Genomic DNA, 22,987 nt, shown 5'->3' with positions numbered 1-22,987 from the left:
TCATCTTCTGAGCACCTAACACATGCACAAAAGAGTAAATGATGTTATCTGCTTTCATCATACCATCTGGAGAGAGGCACAAGTCCTTTCCATTAGGAATTCTTTTTAAAAATGTGATTTTAAGTCTGTGTTTAAACAGTAAGGGACTCAAATGAACTACCTATAGGAACACCTGCTGAACTTGTGCCTGGTTCATGAGATAAGAGCCAAAAAACAATTCAGACTCAGCTACTGTCATCACATCAGTGACACAGTGGTTCTTAAAAACTGCGTTCTTCTCAGCCTCTGTTCTCCTTGTACCTACGCAGTTATTTAAAGACACCAAGGTGTTCTCTTTTAACCAGTGATAGGATTTTTAAATTTGCAAGTAGAGTTCTAAATTGTTGGGGTTTTCTTCCTACTTTGAAGTGCTAAGCCCAGACTGAACGACACTGCTAGTTAAACAAAATAAGAACGGTGCATTAATAATCTTTGGTCTGTAATTATGTGTAGGTGTCTTAATGTCTGAAATGTTCTATTATTGGTTTTCAGACCATTAGCTCAGCTAAGAGCATAGTTTACAGCTAAATTTGCTGTAAGTAATGGAAAATGCTAAATGAATTATCATCTATAAAAGCAGGATATTGCTCAGATAATGTTTTTGAGCCGTAACTGGCTTCCTTCTGACTCAAAGATAGGCAAGTGTGAGACTGGGTACAGCAGCTCATCACAGAACAGCTGTATTGTAGCTGCCTCCTCCTACTAGCATATTAACATCCTCCATGCAGCCATTAGCTGTGATCAAGGTGGCAGAGATTTTTATTTATTTATTACATCTCCCAGGAGCCTGTTTTATTCAGCATGATCCCACTAAACCAGAGAGGATGCCCAGAAGTGTACCTCCGTAGTTCATTCATGACCTTGAACGCCTTTCTCATGTGAGAGGGGTTGACTGTCACTGTGCGCTGCTCCTTTTCATCCTCAGCTGCCTCAGAGGATCGGGAACTCTGCTTAATGCTGAAAACAGGGACAAAAAAAGAAGTAGAAAGTTTGATTCAGTGACACACACACACAAAAAAAAAAAAGTATCCTAAAACTGCAGCACAGGGCATCACGCATGGAGTTATTACTTGCACGTTTGTTAGTCCGATCATGTTTGCCACACGAAGAGCATCACAAAACGCAGCTACCTCTGCATGGATGTTGAAAGCCAACCAGCCCACATTTCAATCAGCAGGGAAGAAAGTGAAAAGGTGCCAAACACTCGAGGACAAAGCCCAGTCTTGTAGGCTGCAGTCCAGGAAAGCAGTATAAGTTGATATTCAAGCCAGAACATAATTGCCTGACCGAATAGAAAGAGATTTCAGCACTGGGAACTGCAAGAGCACCACGGATACTTTAACAATCACAGAGAAAGAGAAGTTGAGTTTTCCACATTTGATCTCAAAAACCTAAGCATAGAATATATGACTTGTATCTTCTGCTATAGAGGCAAGTAGAAAAGGACTATGAAAACTAACTGCAGGTTTTCCAAGCGCTAGCTTTACAGTGGCCACATCCAATTTCCATTGTAGCAATAAGGCTATTTAGTGCCACTGTAATGTATACAAAGAATTACTGAGCTAGACTTTCCTAGCAGAACCACAAGCTATATAGGTAATGTAAAACCAAACGCACCCGGTTTTGTGCTGTTTAACCAGGCCAACAGGTGCCTAAGGCACATACATGTCCTCATTACTTTGTTCTGAGCGCTGGCTCTTTGTACAGCATTGACATAAGGTCAGTATCTACCTCTATGATTTGAAAATGTGTGAAATCACTCAGAGCTAAAGGTTTCCACCTGTGAAAACAGCAGCATTTTAGTGCAAGATAACTGCACCGCTTAAATCCACAGCTCATTCCTCCCACCTTCCAGCCAGCAAAAGCAAATAAGACGAGTTGAGCAGGGTTGTCCTTGCCAAAAACCAACCCCAAGTGAATGGCAGCCCTTGCGAGGTAATCTCATGGCCACCATCCACCAGGCTGGAGACCTGCTCAGAGTTTTCCTTCCAGAGAATGGTCTCCATCAGCTTTGGGTTTGTCCCCATCTCCTTGTAACCTTTCTTAGCCGTGCTTGTGTCGTGATAAAAGAGGATGAATCGGGTTAAAGCAAGAGTCTGGCAGCCTGGCTTTACCAGCAGATCACTGAAAAAGGGTGCAAAGCCAGGGAAGCATGAGGGATCCTTCCCCAGAAGAGTCAGATGGCCTCTACTCATGTACGTATTCATGCACCTATGCACGTATATACATGTGTACTCACTCACAGTAACTTTTCTGTTGAAAACCACAATTATTCATGATTCACTACCCCTTGACAATGTGCAGCCCTTACTAAACATTGCACTCTCCCCACTGCCTGCTCCTGACCACCTCCTGTTCCCGGTGCTGCATCCCCAGGTCCCACGAAGCTCGCTGTCCACCCAGCCATCCTCAGGAGGCCAAACTGTCCTCCCCCAAAAGCACTGCGTGGAGCTGCAGCCAAGCTGCACGCAGCTTGCATGCACGCCTGCATACTGAGCGGCCTCCAGCTTTGTGCCCGAGACAAAGGTTAGCCTGTAATTGCCAAAATCCGGCCAAGTCCAATTTCTTCACTTTGCTGAGCGAGTTAAATATTTCCAGCCATAAGCGAAGCCGCGAGGCTGAGCACAACACAACTCAGCACTTGTCTCAGATGAGGGAGACAGCTTCCCCGCCTGCACCTTGGTTGTCATCCAATTAGCCCTGCACGGCCAGATAAAAAGCAGAAAGGAGTGTACCTCTTGTTAAACATTTAGTACTCACGGGGCTGGCACCAGGCAACAACACAACCACTTTTTCTGTCCCTGGAGAAAGCTGAATGTGCTCCGTGCCAGCGGCACCCACAGGCACAGAGTGACGGCAGCCCAGGTCTGCACGCTGCAGTGAAAGAGCCTCCTTGCCACATGGACACAGCCAGATTCAGCTCAGCCTCTGTGCTGTATCGATCAAAAGCCTCTGCTGAAACCTCAGGCCAAGCAAAGATTGACCACAGCTTTAAAAATCCAGCGCAAAGCCTTGCTTTCAGAAAAGCCAAGCCTCCCCTCGCAGCATGCCAGATCCAAGCCAGGAAAAGCGGGGCTCTTACACTGCAAGCAACTTCACCAAGCTTTTAGTCTCCAAAGCTGAAACACCTACAGGAAGCAAACACGTCAAGAAAAAGAACAAGAAACAGAAAGAGGTGACAGCAGACACCTGGGGCAGGCACAGCGGGGCCACCGCAGGGCACTGGTTGTGGTCATGGTCAGAGATCAACCTCACAGGATCCAAAATCAAGCCCTGCACGCAGACATCACGAGGCTTCTCAAACAGGGAAAAGCACTCTGCTGAGATTTATTTGTTAGCACTCCAACGCCAGAGACCAAAGATTCATTATTTTCAAACTTTTCAGCTGGCACAAGATACAGATCAGGGGGCACAGCAAGTTTCATTGAACGCCAACGCAAACGTCAGATCAACAACTCTCCATAAAGCCTTAACTCTGCCACCCTCCGTCTGTGTATTTTAAAAGCAAAGACCTTGCTTCATTTGAAAAAGATCAAACACTTCTTCCTAAAAAGCATGAAAAGTAACTTTTTGAAAAGCATCCTGAAAGACATTCTCAGATTTACTAGCAGGGGTGAACTTCACGTTTTACCAAAGAGCCAAAGAATCACCACAAGAAAATACTGCAGATTATCCAGTTAACAACTTGTTTCAAAAAATAAATAATTAAAAAAAAAAAATCAAGATATGCTATTTAAAGTTCTTTCCAAATGACTCATGTAAGAAACATTTAAAAAAAAAATTAAGGGCCAAGAGCCTTTAACTCATTTTGAAACTGAGTCAGCTTCCATAGCATTTCTCCCCATTAATATATGGAGGCTGATTTTTGTCTGGGAGAGAGATCTCACACCCCCATGCACCAACTCGCAGATATCGCCGACACATTTCCAGCATCGAAATGCAAGAACCCACATGCTCCAAGCAAATGCAACCTGCCACAAAAAAAAAAAAAAAATAAGCTACCCCTGGGAAGAGCAGAATAATGCATTACATAACCCAGACCTGAGGCTTCTCCCACTACACTGTTATTATAATTGTTATGCTTCGGAATTACTCCATTATTTTATTAATGGAACAAAGACAAGGAGAGAACAAAGTGCTCGGATCAAAGGCACCAAGCGGGGCGTGCAGGATCCCACAGCCCAGCACAGGGATGCTGCCCCCAGAGCCTCCCGTTCGAGGAGCTGGTGTCCTACAGCCCCAGCGGGCCCGGCAGGCTGGGTGCCAGGAGCAATTTGTTCTATTCCTGGGCTATCTGAGGCCGTGCACCGAGTGAATGGACAAATGATTTAATTTCCCTGGGCCAGATGAGCAGCCTCGTTAGGGACACAGCAGGACTCTCCGATGAGCGACGAGGCCCGTCCTTTCAGAGCACACCAACTCCGCCGCCGCTTCCCGCGTGGCTTTTCAACGCCGTCCCCGAGTCGAACAAACGCACCCCCATTTCAGAGCCCCAAATTATGTCAGCCAAGTCAGTCAGAGCCCCATTTCCACCACGCTTCTCCTCTCACCAGCAGGGGCTTGGCTCAAGCCGCCCGCAGGCTCACCGCAGCTCCCGCCTGAGCGCGGCCGCATACCAACCCACGGCAAGGTATTTTAAACACCCATAACCCGCAGCTCTGCTGCGTGCATGCATCAACCATAAAGTTGGGTTGCCTTAGCTACCAGCAGTAATTACAGACATCTTTGTAGATTATGTGAAAGAATAAAAGCTCTCCTTCGAGCTAAACTGTCCCCTTGCAAGATTATCGCCGCGTGGAGAGCTGCTAAACCCCAGGAACAAAAATCAAGGCTCTGCCAAAGTCAGTTCGGAGACAGGCTTTACGGGAGCCAGAAGTTCACCCTAAAGGAGGGGCAGTTTCCAGATGAGCTTTCCTTCAGAGCAAAAGGAAAACACCACAGAGCACTGGGGGGCTCCGGGAGCCGCTCTCGTCTCCACAGGCCCAGCGCTGCCCTCACGGCCGGACCCTTCAGCCCGGCATCTTCATGGGCACTTCGTGTCTCCGTGTTGAGGGATGAATGATATATTAGCTGCGAATCTGCAAAGCCTTGGGCACGTCTTTCTGGGGTACTTTACAAACATCACTGTAAAATGTCAATCTTTCGTTTCTGACAGGTTTGGCATAGCACCGATCGAAAAATTTGAAAGGTACCCAATAGCAGCTACAAGTCTTCAAAGCTTAAACGCCACGTTAAGATAAATTAGGACTAAACCATTCATTTAGTCCTGAAGTATTTTTATTTCTTTACTGCAATAATTCTTTAGAATTGACGACCAAAGTCATGGAGCCAACACATTACGCCCAACAGTGTTATTCCTCGAGTCAGACACACAGTAAGAAAAGGCAGTCAGTGTAGCAGCATATTTATGAAATCTTAATTTCTGAATTTTTCTTTATGTATATGCAAGACAGTAAAAAATGTGACTGGAGGAGTTCAAACGCATGGATTTTAAGAGGATTTCAAAGAAACATAATTATTAAAACATTTAAGATAGAGCATAACGGAAAAGATTTTTAAATAGCATTTTTATCCTATTTAGTTGAACTTTTTCAGTGCCTACATCAGCATGGAGACATTAACTTAGACAAATACATAACTGGCACACAACTTACCCCCAGAAGTACATATCAATGGAGACAGAAGACCTCAGGGGAAAAGCAAACTTCAGGAACCACTGAGGAAAGTCTTCACTGACAATAATGGAAGCAACGAAAAATAACCCAAGTGACAAGAATAGCATCTGCTTTCTCCATATTTCTCAAACAAATACTGTGAAGAGGCTACCACCACTCAGAGAGATATTTAAAAATCAGATTTAAAAAAAAAAAATTTTTTTTTCCTTTCCAAACTCAAAAATCTTGCACATAAAGTCTCAGAGTACCAAGCCCAATCAGACACCATTACGCGTTTTCTCCATAAAATGAAAGTCTCCATCAGCACAGTAAAAAGAATCAGTCAGGATCCTGGGATAACTTGTTGCCAGATGCGTACATTTCAGGTTAAATCCCCCTTGCCCACGGCTGCTTCTGCCCCTGTGCAATGACATGGGCACATGACACCACTGAACAACTCAGATGTGCAAGCTAGCAGGATATTTGAGTCCTGGCAGGCTTGGGACCAGAGTCAGAGGTGATGCAAGCACCAGTAACGTGTTCCTCGTGAACTACAAAAATGGCAAATGAAAAACCAGGGGGAATGCTGCTGTCATAAAAGCCACAGAGTGTAAAATTTAAGGCCTAATCTGCATGACATATTTTTGAGTCGAAATGCAAGGCAAAAGTACAAAAACAGGAGGAGAACCTTCCCACGGAGCCGCCAGCCCACTCACCGCCACAGCACTTATAAAGGAAGGTCATTTTCTAAAGCCTCCTCTCAGGTCTCGTTCAGAGCAGGCAAAGCAGCTTTGCTGCGGTTCTATATGACGTTCCCTTCCCGACAAGAAAGCAAATTAATATTTCCATCTCTCCTTGCCAGGAGTCAAACCCCACTTTGTTACTGCCTCTGACCACCTCCAGGCTTCCTTCCTCTTCCCAAAAACTAGAAATGAAAACAGGAGTTTGGATAAGCATTCCTCACTTCCAGAAGCAGACAGCACGCCAATGGGGGCAATCAATCCTTCATGTCCTAAAACTGGACAGTCTGGAAAAAAAAAGAATGAGGCAAAACAACCCAGGCACTTTCCAGGTGACTTCTTCCCCACTGAATCCCCAGCAAGAGGCCCCCGTGCGATATGGGGCCCAATATGTGACAGTGCCAAGGATGAGCACAGCCTGGGGATACCAGAACAGCTCCTCTGTGTCCTCAAACACAAGGCTCATTTACATAGACATAAAGGGAAAAGAAAAAAAAAAAAAAAAGAAAAAAAGGAAAACATTCTATGTTTTCCTAACATCTTTGCCTAACATCTAACACGACAATATAAGATTTCAAGGCACTAGAAATTAATACCTGGATATAAATATCTGAATTAATATCAATAGCTGGCCATTCACGCCCTTACTGGAAATGGAAGCTGTACAGTGTAATTTAGAGAGACATGATGGTTGTGAAAGGGTGCGTTGCACATTAAATACTCAAAGAATTGCAATTCTGGGGTCGCCTAAGGGTAGAAAGCCCTTCAGAGCCTGGGAAGTAACTCTGACAGGCTGCAGCAAGTGCTGCCCTTCAGCTGAGGGAAAACACCCACAATTTAGGGGTTGACCCCAGTTTAACTTTCCAATGTATCATATTTAAACAAAACTTGTGTCAAGCCCTGAGGATCAGTGCTACCAGCAGGTCAAGCCCCCTCTCTGTTCCCCCACCCCCTGCAAGGTCACCAGCACAACTTGAGAAGGAAGCGTTCAGCATATCCTGTTTAAAAGAAAAATACAAAAAAGAAACAGCTTAGTGTTTAGCTTGAAGCCGTACAAGTGTGCTTCTGGTGTAGGAAAGGCACCCAGACAGCGGGGAAGAAGAAGGCATGCAGAGAAGGCAGCAAGCGCCGACCACCTCCCTGGCACCTCCGTAGTCCCTGAGCAGCAATAATCTCTTTTATGCATTCAGCGGGCATCAGGTCGGCTCAGAGCATTTCTGCACACAGGTCTCGGAGCTAAATCATCACCTTGCAGGAAATAAAATACATATGGCCCAGCAAACGTGCGAGGAAGGCACAGGATCCGCTCCTGCCTGCCCTACCACTCATGCGGTCTTCCACGTAGGCACAGGTACATCAACCCCCGAGGCTTCCCAGGCGTTACAGACTTTCATTCATGAGCCATAAAGCCCCATATACCTGCAGGTATATTAAACCTCTGCTTTAATTCCCAAGACAGCTGCTGGAGGTCCAAGCAACACACACGGCAAACACAAGCCCAGCGCTCCGCGAGGTGCACGAACCGCTCCCACGGCACGCCAGCCCCGCGCTGCTTATGCTCCAGGTGCACAAGCCAAAATTTTATTATTATTGATTTTTTTTCTTCTTTTAACCACCTCCTGAAGCAGCCTGCTTGACCTCCCTGCTGCCCTCCAGCACCCCCCCTGCGGCGAGGCAGCCCGGCACCGTGACACTGCAGCATCCCCCCCCTCGGCCGGCGCAGCGGGGATGCCACCGAGGGGGTGGGCAGCGGGGGAAGAAACCCCACCTTGTGCGGCGGATCCCAGCCCAGCAGGGGCCCGCAGCCCCCGAGCTCGGCACCCACCTCTCCTCCTCCATGGTGCGGCGCGGCCGTGCTCAGCGCCCCGGGCCCGGCATGGCTGCGAGCGGCCGGCCCCGGGCCGCGTCCTCCGGGCGGCTGCCGAGCGAGGCGTCCCCGGCTCTCCCCGCCGCAGCCACTGCAGCCCGCGCCGCCCTCCTCCTCCTCCTCCTCCTCCTCCTTCTCCTCTTCCTCCTCCCCCTGCTCGCTCGTCTCCGAGCAACAACAGCGACGGGGGCGGCCGCAGCTCCGCCCGGCCCGGCCCGGCGCTGGGGCAGGGCCCCGGAGCAGGTGGGGGAGCCGCGAGGCCTCGGGCTGCCCTCAGCGGGGTTCAGCTCGGGGGTAGCGGAGGGGCTGTGGTGAGGCCAGGAGGAGCCCCCAGCCCAGCTGGACGTGGTTCTTGTAAAGATGGAGTGCTGGGGGAGAGATTCCAGCAGTGTGGGCGGCCTGGGACAGGAGGGAGCTGAGGGGGTCACAGTGCTGTGGGCAGCGCTCCCCTCCCTGCCCTCGCTGGAAGAAACAACGGGCAAGCGACCAAGGCTGTCCTCAGAGCTGCTCCTGCCCTTCTTTTCTCCTTCCCTACACGAGCAGCAGCCCCTCTCTGCATATTTTACAGTTTTGCCAGTGCTGCTGATAATGCAGATAACGGGGGGCTTCTGGATTTGGGCTTTCTACAAAGTCCACAGTCCACCAGGCGAAACGCTGCTGCACAGGGAACGGGGCCCTCCTGAATCACTGCTGCTGTACAGCCTGGAGGACTGGACCTGGAATTGCTGTTTTCACTCTCCTTAGTACAAATAGAGGGCCTTTTGCATATACTTTTTTTTTTTTCATTTTATTAAAATAATTTCCTCAATCTTATTCTGCTACAATGAGGCCCTAGAGGTTAATTATACAAAGACAAGAACAATTGCTTTCTTCATTACTTTTCTATTTACAAGATGTGCTTGTGCAGTGGAAAGAGGTAAGGAGAAGTGCCCAAGAGATTTCTGTTGCAAGATGCCATTCTTTTTTGTAAATAGTATCACCCCACCCTTTTACATTTCTCCTCCAGTCCTTCTTTGTACCAAACTTCCATACATCCTTTAAAATGTATCAGCAATAACAATTTCATAGATTTTATTGCACCTTCCACACGAGGATTTAAAGAGCTTGTTGAGAAACTTAACTGGTCATCATTCCCATTCTTCAGATAAGAAAACCCTAAACACCTGGAGGCTAAAAGACTTTATCAAAGCTGCATGGGGATGGAGATTTGAGAGTGCTGCTGTTTAAACACCACTTGGCAGTCCTCCCATAAACAGAAGAACTACAAGGCCATGAAGTCAAACCTCATCCAGGATTCAGGTAAAAGGAGTGATTCCTGCATTTTCCCTTTGAGAATCCTGTTAAACTAATTGGTTTAACACATTAGATCCTCAAGGATTTCCCAAGTGTCTGTGCAGTCTTACAGTCCTGATATACAACATGCAAAACATTAAGACAAGTTCAAATCAGAGAAAAGGCAGCAATACTAAAAATAGTAGTAATTTATCTAGAAAATGAGGGCTGAAACTTGTTTCCATTGAGTAAGTCCCTTGACAGTCATAAAATGTTCAAATGCAAGAGCAAGTCCTGAAATTGCTGCCAAATACCTGTGTATTTCTATTAACACAGTTATTTAATAACAAAATAATATGCTTTTACCACAAAAATCTACACTTCAATCAACAGCCCAGGGTACAAGGCACATGGGGTGCACCAAACCAGCAAACCTGCTTTGTCCAGCCAACACTGTGCTCTACAAATGCCCACAGCAAACACAGGAAGGTAAATCCCAGCAACAGGAAAGAGCAAACCAGTGAACAGTCACAGCTGGGATGGAAAAAATGCACGTTCCAGTAATCACAGACTACCTCTACAGTAGCCTCACAAAATAATCGTGCCTGGAAAACACCCCAATATAAACATTTTTGGGTTGTTTTCAAGTACAGAGAATGTTATCTTGAAAAAAATACATTTTTTAAAAGGAGTTAACAACACTTGATGGGTGGAATTGTTCAAAAAATCCTAGTAGGAAGAATTTAGGACTACCTGGGCTATCTAATCTATTCTCAATCACTGGCAACCATATAATGACACTCAGTTTTGAAAGGTGCACAGAACAACCATGCAGTCAGTACTGCGTACCGTGGCCTACCAAAACCTTCCCAGATACCCATGACAACCTTCAGATCTGTAGCAGAAGACCAAACCCCACAGCTCTAATGAGCTGCAGGGAGAGATGAGGAGAGATCAAAGCACTGCAGTGACCCTACAACAGTAAGGAACTACTTCAATAAAAATGCCAGGAATGGAGATGATAAAAACATTCCCTGCTGATCCGATTCAAAATTCTCACCTGGCCCAAAGTCTGGCAGTTTGCTTTAACTCTGAGTTTGTCAGAAAACCACACTGAGTGTTTTTAAGAATTTAATTCTGTGAGTAGCACCAACATGTTCAGACAACACCCTGTCACACTCCAAAGCTTCAGCAGAAGCCAGAAAGACCTCCCCTCCCCAAAACCCAGCAGCAAGCACTCTGTTTCTCTCTGCATCAAGGTGGAATAAAAGTCCTTTCTGTCTCTGCAAGGCAAACTACAGGAGCAATGAATCACAGGATCATAGTTTAAAAAACAGTGCAAACAGTGATTCAGTAACAAAGGTACCTCAGCGGAGAAGCCCTGAACATGTCCTGCTTCCAATTATCAAAACCCAAAGCTGTTAAGTTTTAACTGGATGATTCCCTTCTTCCTTTTATGATACTCCTAACATACCACCAGCCCTCCATGTTACCAAAGACCTGCTAGAATTTAGAGCTCACCACTTTTACATTAAAAAAAAAAAAAAAAAAAGGCAGCTCAAGTTTATCTCCTGCAGCAACCCAGAGGGACCCAAGGCTGAAAACAAAGCTCTAGGAGACCTTCTATGTAGGGACCTGTCCTGAGCTAGAATCACCAGTGTTTTGAAACCTCTTAAGAGGTAAAAGACTCCCACCGAAGCAGTGCTTCCTGAAGCATGTAAGGACAGAGGCCGGGAGCACCCACCTGCACCCACCAGGCCCCAGGAAGGTCCTGCTCCCAGTAGAGCTGCTGCAGGAGCTGTCACCGCTTCCAGACTCTGAGCCTGTTGCCCTCTGCTGGCAGATGTGCAATTTCTGCACTCCTGTCTGCCACACTCCGCTGAAATTGGTGTTTATGAAACATGCTTTCCTTTAGTCTTTAAAATGAATCACCATTCCTATAAGGACAGTGTTCTTTCTCCAACAGTTTCATCATAACAACACCAGCTTTACAGTAATAACCTGGCCACCTTCACCCCCAGGCTGTTAGTTCTGGAGCACAAGGCATTAAATTGCTCGCCCTACCCGGCAGTAACAATTAGCAGAAAACGGGTCTTCCTGCTCCTCCTCTGACTCTTTCCTGTAGCATAAAAAAAAAACTGATGTCACCCGCAGGCAGCGATGTCAGCATCACAAGCTTCCTGCGGGTTATCGTGGAAGATTCTCAGACAGATTTTGATTTAGAATTTAGCATGCAAAAGGAAAAAATTACATGCAGGAAGAAAGCTGTAAAAACAGCTCTTGTGGACTCTTGGACAAAGGTAAAGGCCAGTATTTGGGTGGCCTAAATGCTATGTCCTTCTGCCTAATGCTGCCTTCGTTTTGATTCCCATTTCTGCACCACGGGGGGACTTGAGCAAAAGTTTAAGCTGTGGTCCAAATGTGGATCATTTTGAAGTGATTCTTTTTTAATATATCCCTTAATTCTTTCACAACTGCCCTTGGTAATAAGGGAAAGCTACCCATACGTTTCATAAAGATGCTGCATGGCTTCATGTCTCTAGCAGTAACGCAAACCAGCATGAACAAAGCCATGCTAAGTCAGGACATCCCTGCCCCAATCCAGGTCTATTCACTCCTACTCCTTGAACACTTACTGCTTTGCTCTCTTCTTGATTTTTTTTCTTCAAAAATGACTTTTTTTTGTTCTCTGTGAAAGCCAAGCAGCAGCCCACCAGCCTGGTGTTGGAACACAACATGCTGAATGTTAATGTGAAGGAGTAAATCACATTGATGACACTCATGAAAATTTTGGCAAGACTGCTTCCCATGGACACATTATTTCACCTGAACAGAAAAGGCTGTCTCATGTAGCATGCCTTCCTGGCAGATAACATTGTCCCTCAGTGTTTTCTGGGCAAACACCTCTTTTTTTTTTTTCCTCTCAATCTCCATAGCAATTCAGAATGGGAGTTGTATGCCGAGGGCTCAGCTCGGTTTCCTGTTTGCTCAGCGAACATTCACGGTGTCCTTCTCAGGGCTCAGCTTTCTCATCCTCTCTCCACACAGAAATGCACTCTGTGGGGAAGAAGGAAAACACGGTTAGAGAAGGCACCAGAGAGCACAGGGCACCAGCTGCTTGCAACACTTCTGGCCCAAAGCAGCACTGGCGCTAACACAAGCCCAGCTCTTCCTTCCCAACTTTCCTTCCAGAGGTGGCATTTCTCAACTCTCTCTCAGTTGGCTCCCACGTGCATGGAAAACAAGAGCTCTGCGTTGCCACCAGCTGCACACAAACCCAACCCCACGTTTCCAAAACATGCGTGGTGCTGATTCACGCCTCGAGAGGCTTGAAAAGTAACGCAATACCTCAGAGCAGAAACTTAAATTCAATCTGGTGCTGGGCGAGTAAAAGAAAAGCCCGCTAATGATTTCCAAAACACACAATTACAGAAAAATTATTTGCCTGTATTTAAAGTTCCAGAAAATAACAGACAGGTTGGCTTCAGGTTACTTACTGCTAAGGCTTGAACCCTTTCCTGGCACTCATGAGGATCTCTCTTTTCAGGAGCATACATAACTATGAAAACACTTCGGCAGCAGCAGTCTAGCACTACTCTTTCAGGATGTATTTTACTAAATACCCTTTGCCAGAGGCATCTGAAATTACAACCACAACCATCCTGCAGTCTAGCAGTGATCTATGGTGAGAAGTCCCGAACCTGCCCTCAGGACACACAGAAGCTCTCCAGTAAAATAAGCATCGTTATTCCAGCGGCAGTGGAAAGAATTAAAGAATCCCAAATCAAATCACACAGTGAAGGATTTTGTCACCTGGCAAAATTAAATGACAACTAAAGCCTGAAACAAGATACTAGATTACGTCTGGAAAAATAAGATTGGAAATGTTTGAATGCTCTGCAACCCAGCCAGGGAGCAGTCAGTGAGCCTGAAACCAGAGGACATCCCTTTTAAGGAGGCAGGAGACCTGAAAGATGAAATAGGAGTAAACTATTTCAAAACAGAGCTGAGAGCACTGTGCTTTCATACAATAGCTATAGGTAAGCACAGCCTCCTCCCAGAGCCATGCCCTGCCCTTGTTGCTGTAATTTGTTCGTCAGGGTGTGTGGCTGGGAGAGGGAGGCTTGCCACTGAACCTGGGTTAGCATGCAGTAAAGAAAACAAGCTGATTGAGCCATAGAGAAAGAGAACAAGTAAAAAGAGAGTGAATCTGTGCTCTTAAAAAAACCACTATCACACTACAGCTATACTATGATATTGCAGTCTCTAAAGAGCTTTCTTTTTTGAGAGTTTTTTTTCTTCTTTTTGCTCATGCAGATTAAAAAAAAAAAAAAAAAAAAAAAGCTTTGTTTAAATCTGAGTCCATTCTGGAAGTTGGGACCAGACTCTGATCTTTCTCCTTCCAAATCAGTGCCTGCAGTCGTTACACTCATGCTTCTTCCCACCAGGATTTTGTGGAAACCAAGTTGTTTCTTTTGTTTGTTTGTTTTACAAAGTGGAAGCAGACAGTTGTACAACTGTAGAAACCAGCCAAAGCTACAGAAATTGCAGAGGTGACTAAGATGTTATTTGTCTTTCACATTGAGTGGGTTACATACCTACTGGCTATTTGCAGAGGCACCTCTCCACATACCCTCCAATTCAGAACAGCACATTTCCAGCAAGTACAGGGCTTCTGAGACACCTAAACTAGTCAGCAATTGCATGCTATAAAGCAACATTTTAACAACAGGTATTTTTAGATTCACCAGCTCATTCTGCTTCTAAGGATTTTTTCCTGCAAGGTTCATTAGTGATACGTACTTTGATGTTAGCAAGCAAATGTGCATCTTGCCGTGTTTGCAGCTAGAAACTGAATAGGTTTCTAAATTGGTATCGATTCCTTACTGCCTTGCACATGAAGAGAGATATTTATAGTTGTATAATGAATGTAACCTATCAAAATTATAGTTGTACACGCTGTAGTTTATTTTCTTTTTAAGGAAGAGCTGTTCTTACCAAAAGTATTTTCCATTTGTGAAAGCATTCAGGAGCGAAATGTTACGTATCGGACTAAGAGGGTTAATATGCAGATGCCTCGGACAGATGGCATTATTAGTCTGCCTGGGCTCGGCATCTAGTTTTCAAAGTTAAGGAGCTTTGGTTACTTGGATGTCTGACAATCTGAGAATAGCCAGGGCTCTAAGCCCGATGCATCCATAACAGCAATATCCAACAGCGCCTACCGGACTTGGAGTGCAACTGATTTCTTGTTTGCTAAGATCAGCTGCGCTGAGGGCACTTAGCAAAAACCCTACTGCAACTTTAGGACTCCTGCTGGCACAGACTAACCCAACAACAGAGACTTGAGGGTTTTTTTCCAACCTTACCGCCCAACCTAGACCCGAAGTGTTTCATCTTTTTAACTGTGTTCAGCCTATTCAGGAGATGCACTTCAGGAAATAAAAGAATCTGAAGAATGTCTCTCTTCCTCACCAAACTACAGCTTCTTTACAGCCCTTGCTCTCTCAGCATTCCCCTCACACTACATTACACTTCTTCCCTTTTTTCCTGTTTTCCCAGATGGATTAGATGTTTTTAAGGGGGAACACAGATATGATTAAAGCACTCTTTGAACCATACAAAGAGAGGTATTAGCTCTAAAGTGACTGTATTTCCTTCCCTTTGTATATTACAGAAATCAAAGAGCTCTGGGAGCAGAAAATGCAGAAAGGACCAGGATTTGTCAAAGGAACATCAAGGAGGAAAGCACCCAGTTCCATCAGCTCCTTTCAAAGTTGGAGCATACAGGTAACGGACAGAAAACTCCTAGGTAAAGATACATAGGAGAAAACCTTTCATTTTGTCATAAGACATACACCTCTTACACCAGTCAGTACTTGCATCTACATTAGGAATAAATATTCATTAAAGGTAAGCAGAAGTAGAGGTTCTGTGCATGGGTGCATACATGCACATACCAGAAATAATAGAAGTGTTAACACTTCAGCAGGAGACCTAAAAAACCTCTTCAACAAAAGCAAACAGTGCTTGTTCAGGCTAGCTCAAAACTCTTGCTAATGTTCTTTAATTGTGAAATACATTTTAACGCAAAGCAGAGATGTAATTGTTTATTTATGAAATACAAAAATAAGCAGAAAACTCATCTTTAAGAGATGCATACACCAGATGACAGAATCCATCACACTAAAAAAGATTTAAGGTTTTGTAAACTGCACCTATGGCTAAGGTGAACGATGGCAATTTTCAGTTACACTTCAATCAATTAATACTAAAGGTATTATTATATAGAGACACACTTTGAAAGAGACATCAGAAATGTCTCCTCCCTGTTTGATAGCTTAGAAAGGAGCTATTCAAAACAAGATGTATACCACACAAACGTGGTACAAACTGTTGGTAATGTGCTAAACTCCAATCCATAGCAGCTACCTCTCAGGAGACGCAGCCCTTTTTAAAACACTTCAGTAAGCTACCTTCTGGTAGAAAACCAATTATCTCGGACTGTAGGAGCAAAATCCTGCTCACAAAAACATACCACGGCTCTGTTTACCATGCACACAACAGAACTCTGTCCTTAAGGGTTTTGTTGTTATTTTTGTTGGTTTTTTTTTAAACCAAACTTCAGCATTTTAGAACATTCTGAGGTACGCAGACAGAAGCTGCTCTATTTTCCGACTTGATTGGGAGGTTGGGGTCCCCAGCACCACTCGGGCTTAGACCCTTTTCAGCAGCAGCAGGAAAGCCATTTTATTGTGACAATAGTATCAGCTGACAGGGCAGGATAATAAACCTCTGTTCTGACCTGCACTACCCACTTTGGTCTTTGAACAATAAATGAAAGCAAAATTTGCTTAACGGGTCGATCTAAGTAGCAAAGAACACCGTAAAGCATCTGAGAACCTTAAATTACATTTTTAACCACCTTCAATATTTCAGTTTCACTCATTAAGGCCGCTGTACGTGCACACAAAGTATCTGGTCCAGTTCAATCGCATCTCCTAAGTGCTCCCCCACCAGCAGGTCCCAGGATGCTCTCCCCCATAACCAGAACTGGGAGAGCTAACGGGCTGCAGCTGCACCACTTGCACCTACTTCAGGACACAACACAAACCCAAAGTTTCAGTTCTGGAAAGCCAACATCGTCCACTTAAGTCTCCTACACAAGCCCAGACAGCACACAGCTTTTATTTTGTAAAATTCTCACAGCTGTAACACACTTTGTGACCCACGCAGAGACTATTCTTTTTGTCAAAGCTGTTTCAGCTGCTGCTCCTGTTCTAAATTACCTTCTCATCATCTAATGGTGAAAACAAAGGAGATGTATTTCTACTGATTTGTGCAGATACCAGTCCATTAACCACTAACCACACAGGTGTCGAGCATCTTTTAAATGCAGTAGGATTTTAAAAAGTGTATAGGCTAATTTTAATGATAGAAGTGGGTAGGCTAATTTTATTAGTCAAATAAAATTTACAAGTCATACCAGATGCAGGATGAAGAACAGGTTATGCTTTGGAGTGACATGAACACTCTTCACTCTCACGGAAACCATGTGCACATCACAGCACAGCTGTACTGTGATACTGCAGTCTCTAAAGAGCTTTCTTTTGGAGTTTCTTTTTGCTGATGCAGATTAAAGATAAAAAGAACATCCGTGTTTTAAGAAACCTACTGCACTTTTACTTTATTCAGCTTCAAAAGTAAAAAAAAATTGCTCTCACTTCCCATTTCTGACAGGTGAAACCAACAATCCTTGAGGGCCTTCTGTTCAGGAATGAATGAAGCTATTAATTTCAGACATCTCTATGCCAGAACTAACCTACAGACTAAGGTACAGCAAACTGAAGTTAACCTTATTTCCATCTCTCTAAGATCATCCCAGTGCGACTTTGCAGCCTAAAGCTTTGTTTATGGAGGTCAGAAAGTTACTGTCATTAAATACATAAGCAAAGCTTTCACCAGATGTCTTCCTTTTACTATTTCTATTACATATCTTCCTTCCATTACTATTATATATCTTCCTTTTACTATTACAGTATTATTACTTCCTTTTACCTTTACAGATACATGTTCAAAGAGATTCTTTCAGTCTTTGTCTCTTTAAAGCTACCTAGTACAAATTTGTCTCTCTATATTCCATGCTACGACCCAGCATTACTGTCCCTTATTAAACAACCACTTACATGAGCCTCTGAAACATCCCCAGCACTGTCAGAGCGGTGTTCTTGCGCCCTTGAGACAAGAGGTCAGAGCAAACCAAGTCCCAGCAACTTGAGATGCTCACCACAAAACATTTTGGAGGACACCTTTGTAAGTTAACACAGATCTTTTGAGAAACACACGAGGTAGCATACTCCCTGATATAGGTGCACTTTCTGGGATCCACTTTTTCTTCTGTAAAACATTAGTCCTACAAGAGGACCGCTACATACAATCAAATAGCATGCTTCAGCACAACTCTTAAAATCAAGCTGTTACTTGGCAAAACTGTCAGATTTCACAAATGAAAAATTAAAAAAAAAAAAAAAAAAAAGACTTGTTTCTAGTATCAACCAGTCCTTTCATAGCACACATGAAAAAAAAACACAAAGCTACAGCTGGTGACCAAATCTTTATCTCCTGAGTCAAATGACAAATCACATCACAGAGGTGAATTTAAGAGCCTCACTCAGACCAGGTTGTCCCTTGGTAAAATGAAGGCAGCCCATCTCACAGGGACCACATCACATCCAGACTAACAGAACACTTAGAACTCAGTAGTCCACTTTAGCTACAAAAAGGAAAGCCGTGCTTCAGGTGAAGTTCAAGGATGACCGTCCAACATGGGTTTAGAACACAAAGGTACAGTAAAAAACATTCAAGCTCAGTGAATGATATAAAACCAACCTCCTGCAGCTGCCCTGACAAGAGCCGGCACTTCACCAGTTGCGGTGTTTCACAAATACTTCTCCGAGGTGTCATGCACTGTCAACAACACATCGCTGATACTGGTTCACAATAGAGGCTGACAAGTGTTTGAGATAAAAAAAAAAAATACAATATAAATGCAAATTACTTGGAACCTATTTACAACAGCTAAGCCAAAGAGAACCAGTTTCAGTGCATAAGAGCCACAAGCTATCACACTCCAGAGGAAACTCTGCTCTTGGTTTAAACCCCAATGATACCAAAAGGTTGTCCCGTTCACGTAAGCAGGTAAGGAACTGAGTTTACACTAGTTTTGTTTCTAATAACAACAAAACCATTCATTTTAACTAAAAATCAGTGTCAGGTTAGCCCGACATTAAAGACTGCCTCTAACTTGAGATTTCATCCAAAATCCTTCAGCCCAGCAGCGCAAATCCTTAGATTTCCCTTTCCACTGGAATCGGAGGGCATTATATACCTATTATCTTGCACACCTGGCACAAAGATCAGCTTTTAAGGTGCAGTCCCATAAAGTATCTAAGTGCTTAAAAACCTCAAGTCAAAATAACTTTGTACTTTTTAACTCCATGCCCGGTATCATACATACTCTGACTCAAGCATATAAGGAATTCAATTCTTTATTTGATATCCATAAACCCATAAACGTTGCTATTCTATATTTCTATGCAGGAAGGCAGTTTTCCCCTAAAACATTATGCTTTTTAATAAACAACAAACTTTAATTCTATTGCGTGAAAAGGGCTACAAATATACAGTTGTTAAATCAAGCAGACTACACAAAGATTTTTGCTTTACAACTGGCACCTATGTTACTGGTACACTTAGCTGGCTCATTTGTCATAGCACTTTGCCCAAACAGCTTCGATGATCCCTTTCTGAAATATATGGGCAATTGCAATTATTTTAAGAATAATGATAATGTGCTGAGGCAGGTACTGCAAATTTTTTTTTTCCGGTTGATACTCATGGAGCCCATCTTTATTCGCATGCAGATTTCGTTTCACTCTACACCAGTCATCTAATGGCATAAAATAACTTTCGAGTATCTAGTACAATCGTCAGCAAACCGATTTTACTCCTGCCGTAACGAAGCCTGCAGCAGCGGCTCTGCCATCCTGCCGGTAGATGGTGCTGCAAGAGATTCTCGGGGAACTTTAACGTAGGACAATAGTTGAGAATGAAAAAGTCTGTTAACCCGGTACTATGAAAACAAGAATGCATTTAATAGAAGGGATCAATATCGACCCTTTCCTGTAAGGAATCGTACACAGACAAACCAATAAGAGGACTTGAAACTAAGCAATCGGAAATTCTGAACATTTTATATGAATGAAGCACATGCTTAACACAAACTATTTCTTCAAAACCACACAGTACATACGTTGATGGAGAAGTCCTATAGAAAAAATTGACCAACCATGTCAGCACGTCAAACTGCCTAGTACAAGATGGTGGATGCACACAAACTGCGTGAGAACGAGTAATTAAAAAACAGACCACATCCACGGATTAGTACTTCAAAAATTTCTTTGTCGAGTGTTTGAAAACCAATAAATCCGCTGGGGGTAGCAAAAAAGTCGATCAGGACCTTTACCGGCAATAAAACATTTAACTCTGAATACACAGAGACTTTAAAGCAGAGGAACACTTGCTTCAAACCTAGAAAAGCCTTAAACCGTACGGAATGGATCCTAGGAAAAAAAATTAGACATGTAAAGGTCAATGAACACAATGATTTATTTAAAAAATAAAAAACGTAAAAACGATTTTTTTTTTCCTCCTTTACAGAAATGTTAATTTCAGTCATGGGATCCGAGTAGGTTTTGTAGAAAAAAATGTAGTAGCCAGGTATCGAGTCCTTACAACAAAGAAAATTCCCCCGTAACCCTCCCCAGGTTTTACTCCAGATCAGCAAGATGCTTCCCACCCCGTACCCCCCCCACCCAAAAAAAAATAAAACAAAAAACAAATTAAAACAAGACATTTTTCGTTGCTAGTATAAAAACGACCAAGGTCCAAGTAATAATAAAAAAATAGAGTCCATCAATGACTGTAACACAAAGTATGTGTGTGTGGGGCCCAGTCCATCTTCCGAGAGAAAAGAAGTGGCACGGGCAGCAGAGGCGACCCCCAGGGGGCATTTAGGAGCTGCTCCCCCAGCGGGGAGGCATTTAAAAGGAGCTGCCCTTCGGCGGGCGAGGGGAGAAACCATTTCCAAGCTGCCCCGTGCCGGAGGGAGGGCTCTCCACGCCGCACCCCCCGGCGGCTACGGGCACTCCAGCTCAGAAGGAGCCGCCCCCGTAGCCTCCCCCGCCGTAGCCTCCTCTGTACGGTCCACTGTTACTGCGGCCCCCCCAGTTGCCGCCCCCTCCTCCTCCTCCTCCGCCGCTCTTCATGGGCCCGTAGGAGGACTGGTGCTGGCTGTAGCTGCCGAACCCGCCGTACCCGTTGCCGTAGTCGCCTCCTCCGCCGCCTCCTCCTCCTCCGTAGGAGCCGCCGCCGCCGTAGGAGCCGTACCCACCGCCTCCTCCTCCTCCTCCTCCTCCCCCTCCGTAGCCGCCGTAGCTGTTGTAGCCGCCGCCTCCCTTGGCCAGCCCGTTGTGGTCCCGGTTGCCGGCTCCGCCGCCGCCCCGGCCCCGGCCACCTCCTCCTCCTCGGCCTCCCCGCGAGGGCCTGGCCGCGCCGCCGCCCCCCCCGCCCGCCTGGATGTCCTCCTTGGGCACGGCTTTCTTCACCTCCACGCGGTGGCCCTGGATGGGGTGGAACTTAACCACGGCCGCCTTGTCGGCCGCGTCGTGGTTCTGGAAGTAGACGAAGCCGAAGCCGCGCTTCTTGCCGCTCTGCTTGTCGGCGATGATCTCCGCCTTCTCCACCGGGCCGAACTGGCTGAAGTGCTGCACCAGGTCCCCCTCGGCCACGTCCCCTTTGAGGCCGCCCACGAACAGCTTCTTCACCTTGGCGTGAGCCCCGGGCTTGGCCGAGTCCTCCCGCGACACGGCCCGCTTCAGCTCCACCGCGTTGCCGTCCACGGCGTGAGGGGACGCGGCCATGGCGGCGTCGGCCTCCTCCACCGCCGAGTAGGTGACGAAGCCGAAGCAGCGGGAGCGCTTGGTCTGCGGGTTGAGCACCACCACGCAGTCGGTCAGGGTGCCGTAGGCCGCGAAGTGCTCCCGCAGCCCGGCCTCCGTGGTCTGCACGTTGAGGCCGCCGATGAACAGCTTGCACAGCTGCGAGTTCTCCATGCTGGTGGCGGTGGTGCCGGTGGTGGTGCTGCTGCCGCCGCCGGGAGCGGGGCCGGGGCCTCGCCGGGGCCTGGCTCCGAGGCTCCTCCTCCCGCCGGGGGGCAGCGCCGCCGCCGCTCTTCTCCCCCCCGCCTCCGTCTTGCCGCCTCTTCCCCCGCGCGGCGCCGCTTCAGGGCTGCGGCGCCCGCCGAGCGCTGCCTCCCCCGCGCCTCGCCTCGCCTCACCTCACGCGGCCCGGCCGCTCCCGCAGCGCCTGAGGGGGGGAATAAGGGGAAAGGGGGGAGGGGGGGACCGAGGGACGGGGCCGGGCTCGGGCACGCACAAAATGGCGGCGGCTGCTCCTCAGGAGCTCGCCCGGCGACTGGTGCCCACACAAAGGGGACGCCGGGAGCTCCGCCCGCCCGCCCGCCCGCCGCGCCACGCCCCCGCCGCGCCGCCGCGGCCAATCGGAGCGGGGAGATTGGAAGGGGGAGGGATTAAAGTGGGGATTGACGGGCGCGGCGGCGAATGGCGAGGCGCGACCTCCGCCGCGCGGCGGCTGAGGGGGCGGGGCTGGGTGTTGATGGACGCGGCGGGCGGCCAATGGGATCGCTCCCTAACGGCCGGCGGCGCCGGGCGCTCTTCGCGCGCCTCGCTCAGGGGGAGGGATGGGGAGGAGGAGGGGGCGGGGCCGGCCCGCGCCGCGCACTGCGGCGGCAGCCAATGGGCTCCTTCCTGCCCGGCGCGCGCTTTCTCCCCGGCGGCCCCGCCCCCGCGGGCGGGAGCGTTTGAAAGGCGGGGCCGGGGGGGGGCGGCTGAGGGGGCGGGGTCGGGGCCGCCTCAGGAGGGCTGTGGGGTCTTTAAACGTAAAGGCCGCGATGATCAGCAATCAGCTCCGTTAATATTTGCAATATAGTAACCCAATTTGTATTAAATGGCGGTTTTCTGCTATAGCCAAGCCTTTTAAGAGTGACACTGACAGGAATATGAAATCCCCAAGTCTGACTGCCACTCACAGGGAAAAACATTGTGTTTAGGTCCATTTATCTCAGTGCACGAGCAGACACAATCATTGTGGCTAGTTTAGAAAAGAGAATAGTCACTGAAATATCTCTGGTTTAAGAATAACCATACCCTACTCTGTTAAAACAAAAAAAATCCTAGAGGCTGTGTAAAAGTTCCGCACAATCACAGGAAATACAGAAATACATTTTGCCTGCTCCTTATCGCAAAAACTGTGTAGCCCTTCCCAAGCTAAAATAA

The 22,987-nt window shown here is 46.5% G+C and overlaps 2 protein-coding genes across 4 annotated transcripts in view; both read right to left on the bottom strand.

Annotated features, from left to right (window-relative positions):
- Positions 1–8,299, bottom strand: part of KLHL3 (kelch like family member 3) — a 44,601-nt gene extending 36,302 nt beyond the window's left edge. The window contains exons 1-2 of one of the 3 annotated variants that reach the window (XM_032197031.1): positions 8,259–8,299; positions 880–996 (exon numbers count right to left, since the gene is read on the bottom strand). In XM_032197031.1, the coding sequence (XP_032052922.1) occupies positions 880–996; positions 8,259–8,272 (131 nt within the window). In that variant the 5' untranslated portion in view covers positions 8,273–8,299. Of the gene's footprint in view, positions 1–879; positions 997–5,693; positions 5,739–7,852; positions 7,881–8,258 lie in introns of those variants that run through there. The other 2 variants (XM_032197033.1, XM_032197032.1) reach the window with 2 other exon arrangements.
- Positions 8,300–20,410: 12,111 nt separating this feature from the next.
- On the bottom strand, positions 20,411–22,074 carry HNRNPA0 (heterogeneous nuclear ribonucleoprotein A0). The gene has a single exon (XM_032196889.1). The coding sequence runs from the start codon at positions 21,743–21,745 to the stop codon at positions 20,786–20,788; it is 960 nt and encodes a 319-aa protein (XP_032052780.1). The 5' UTR covers positions 21,746–22,074; the 3' UTR covers positions 20,411–20,785.
- Positions 22,075–22,987: the final 913 nt, after the last annotated feature.

This window comes from Aythya fuligula, chromosome 14 (genome assembly GCF_009819795.1).
Source record: "Aythya fuligula isolate bAytFul2 chromosome 14, bAytFul2.pri, whole genome shotgun sequence".
NCBI classification, from domain to species: Eukaryota; Metazoa; Chordata; class Aves; order Anseriformes; family Anatidae; genus Aythya; species Aythya fuligula.
Note: the sequence above shows the minus strand (reverse complement) of the source record. Positions and strands in the feature narration are given on the sequence as shown.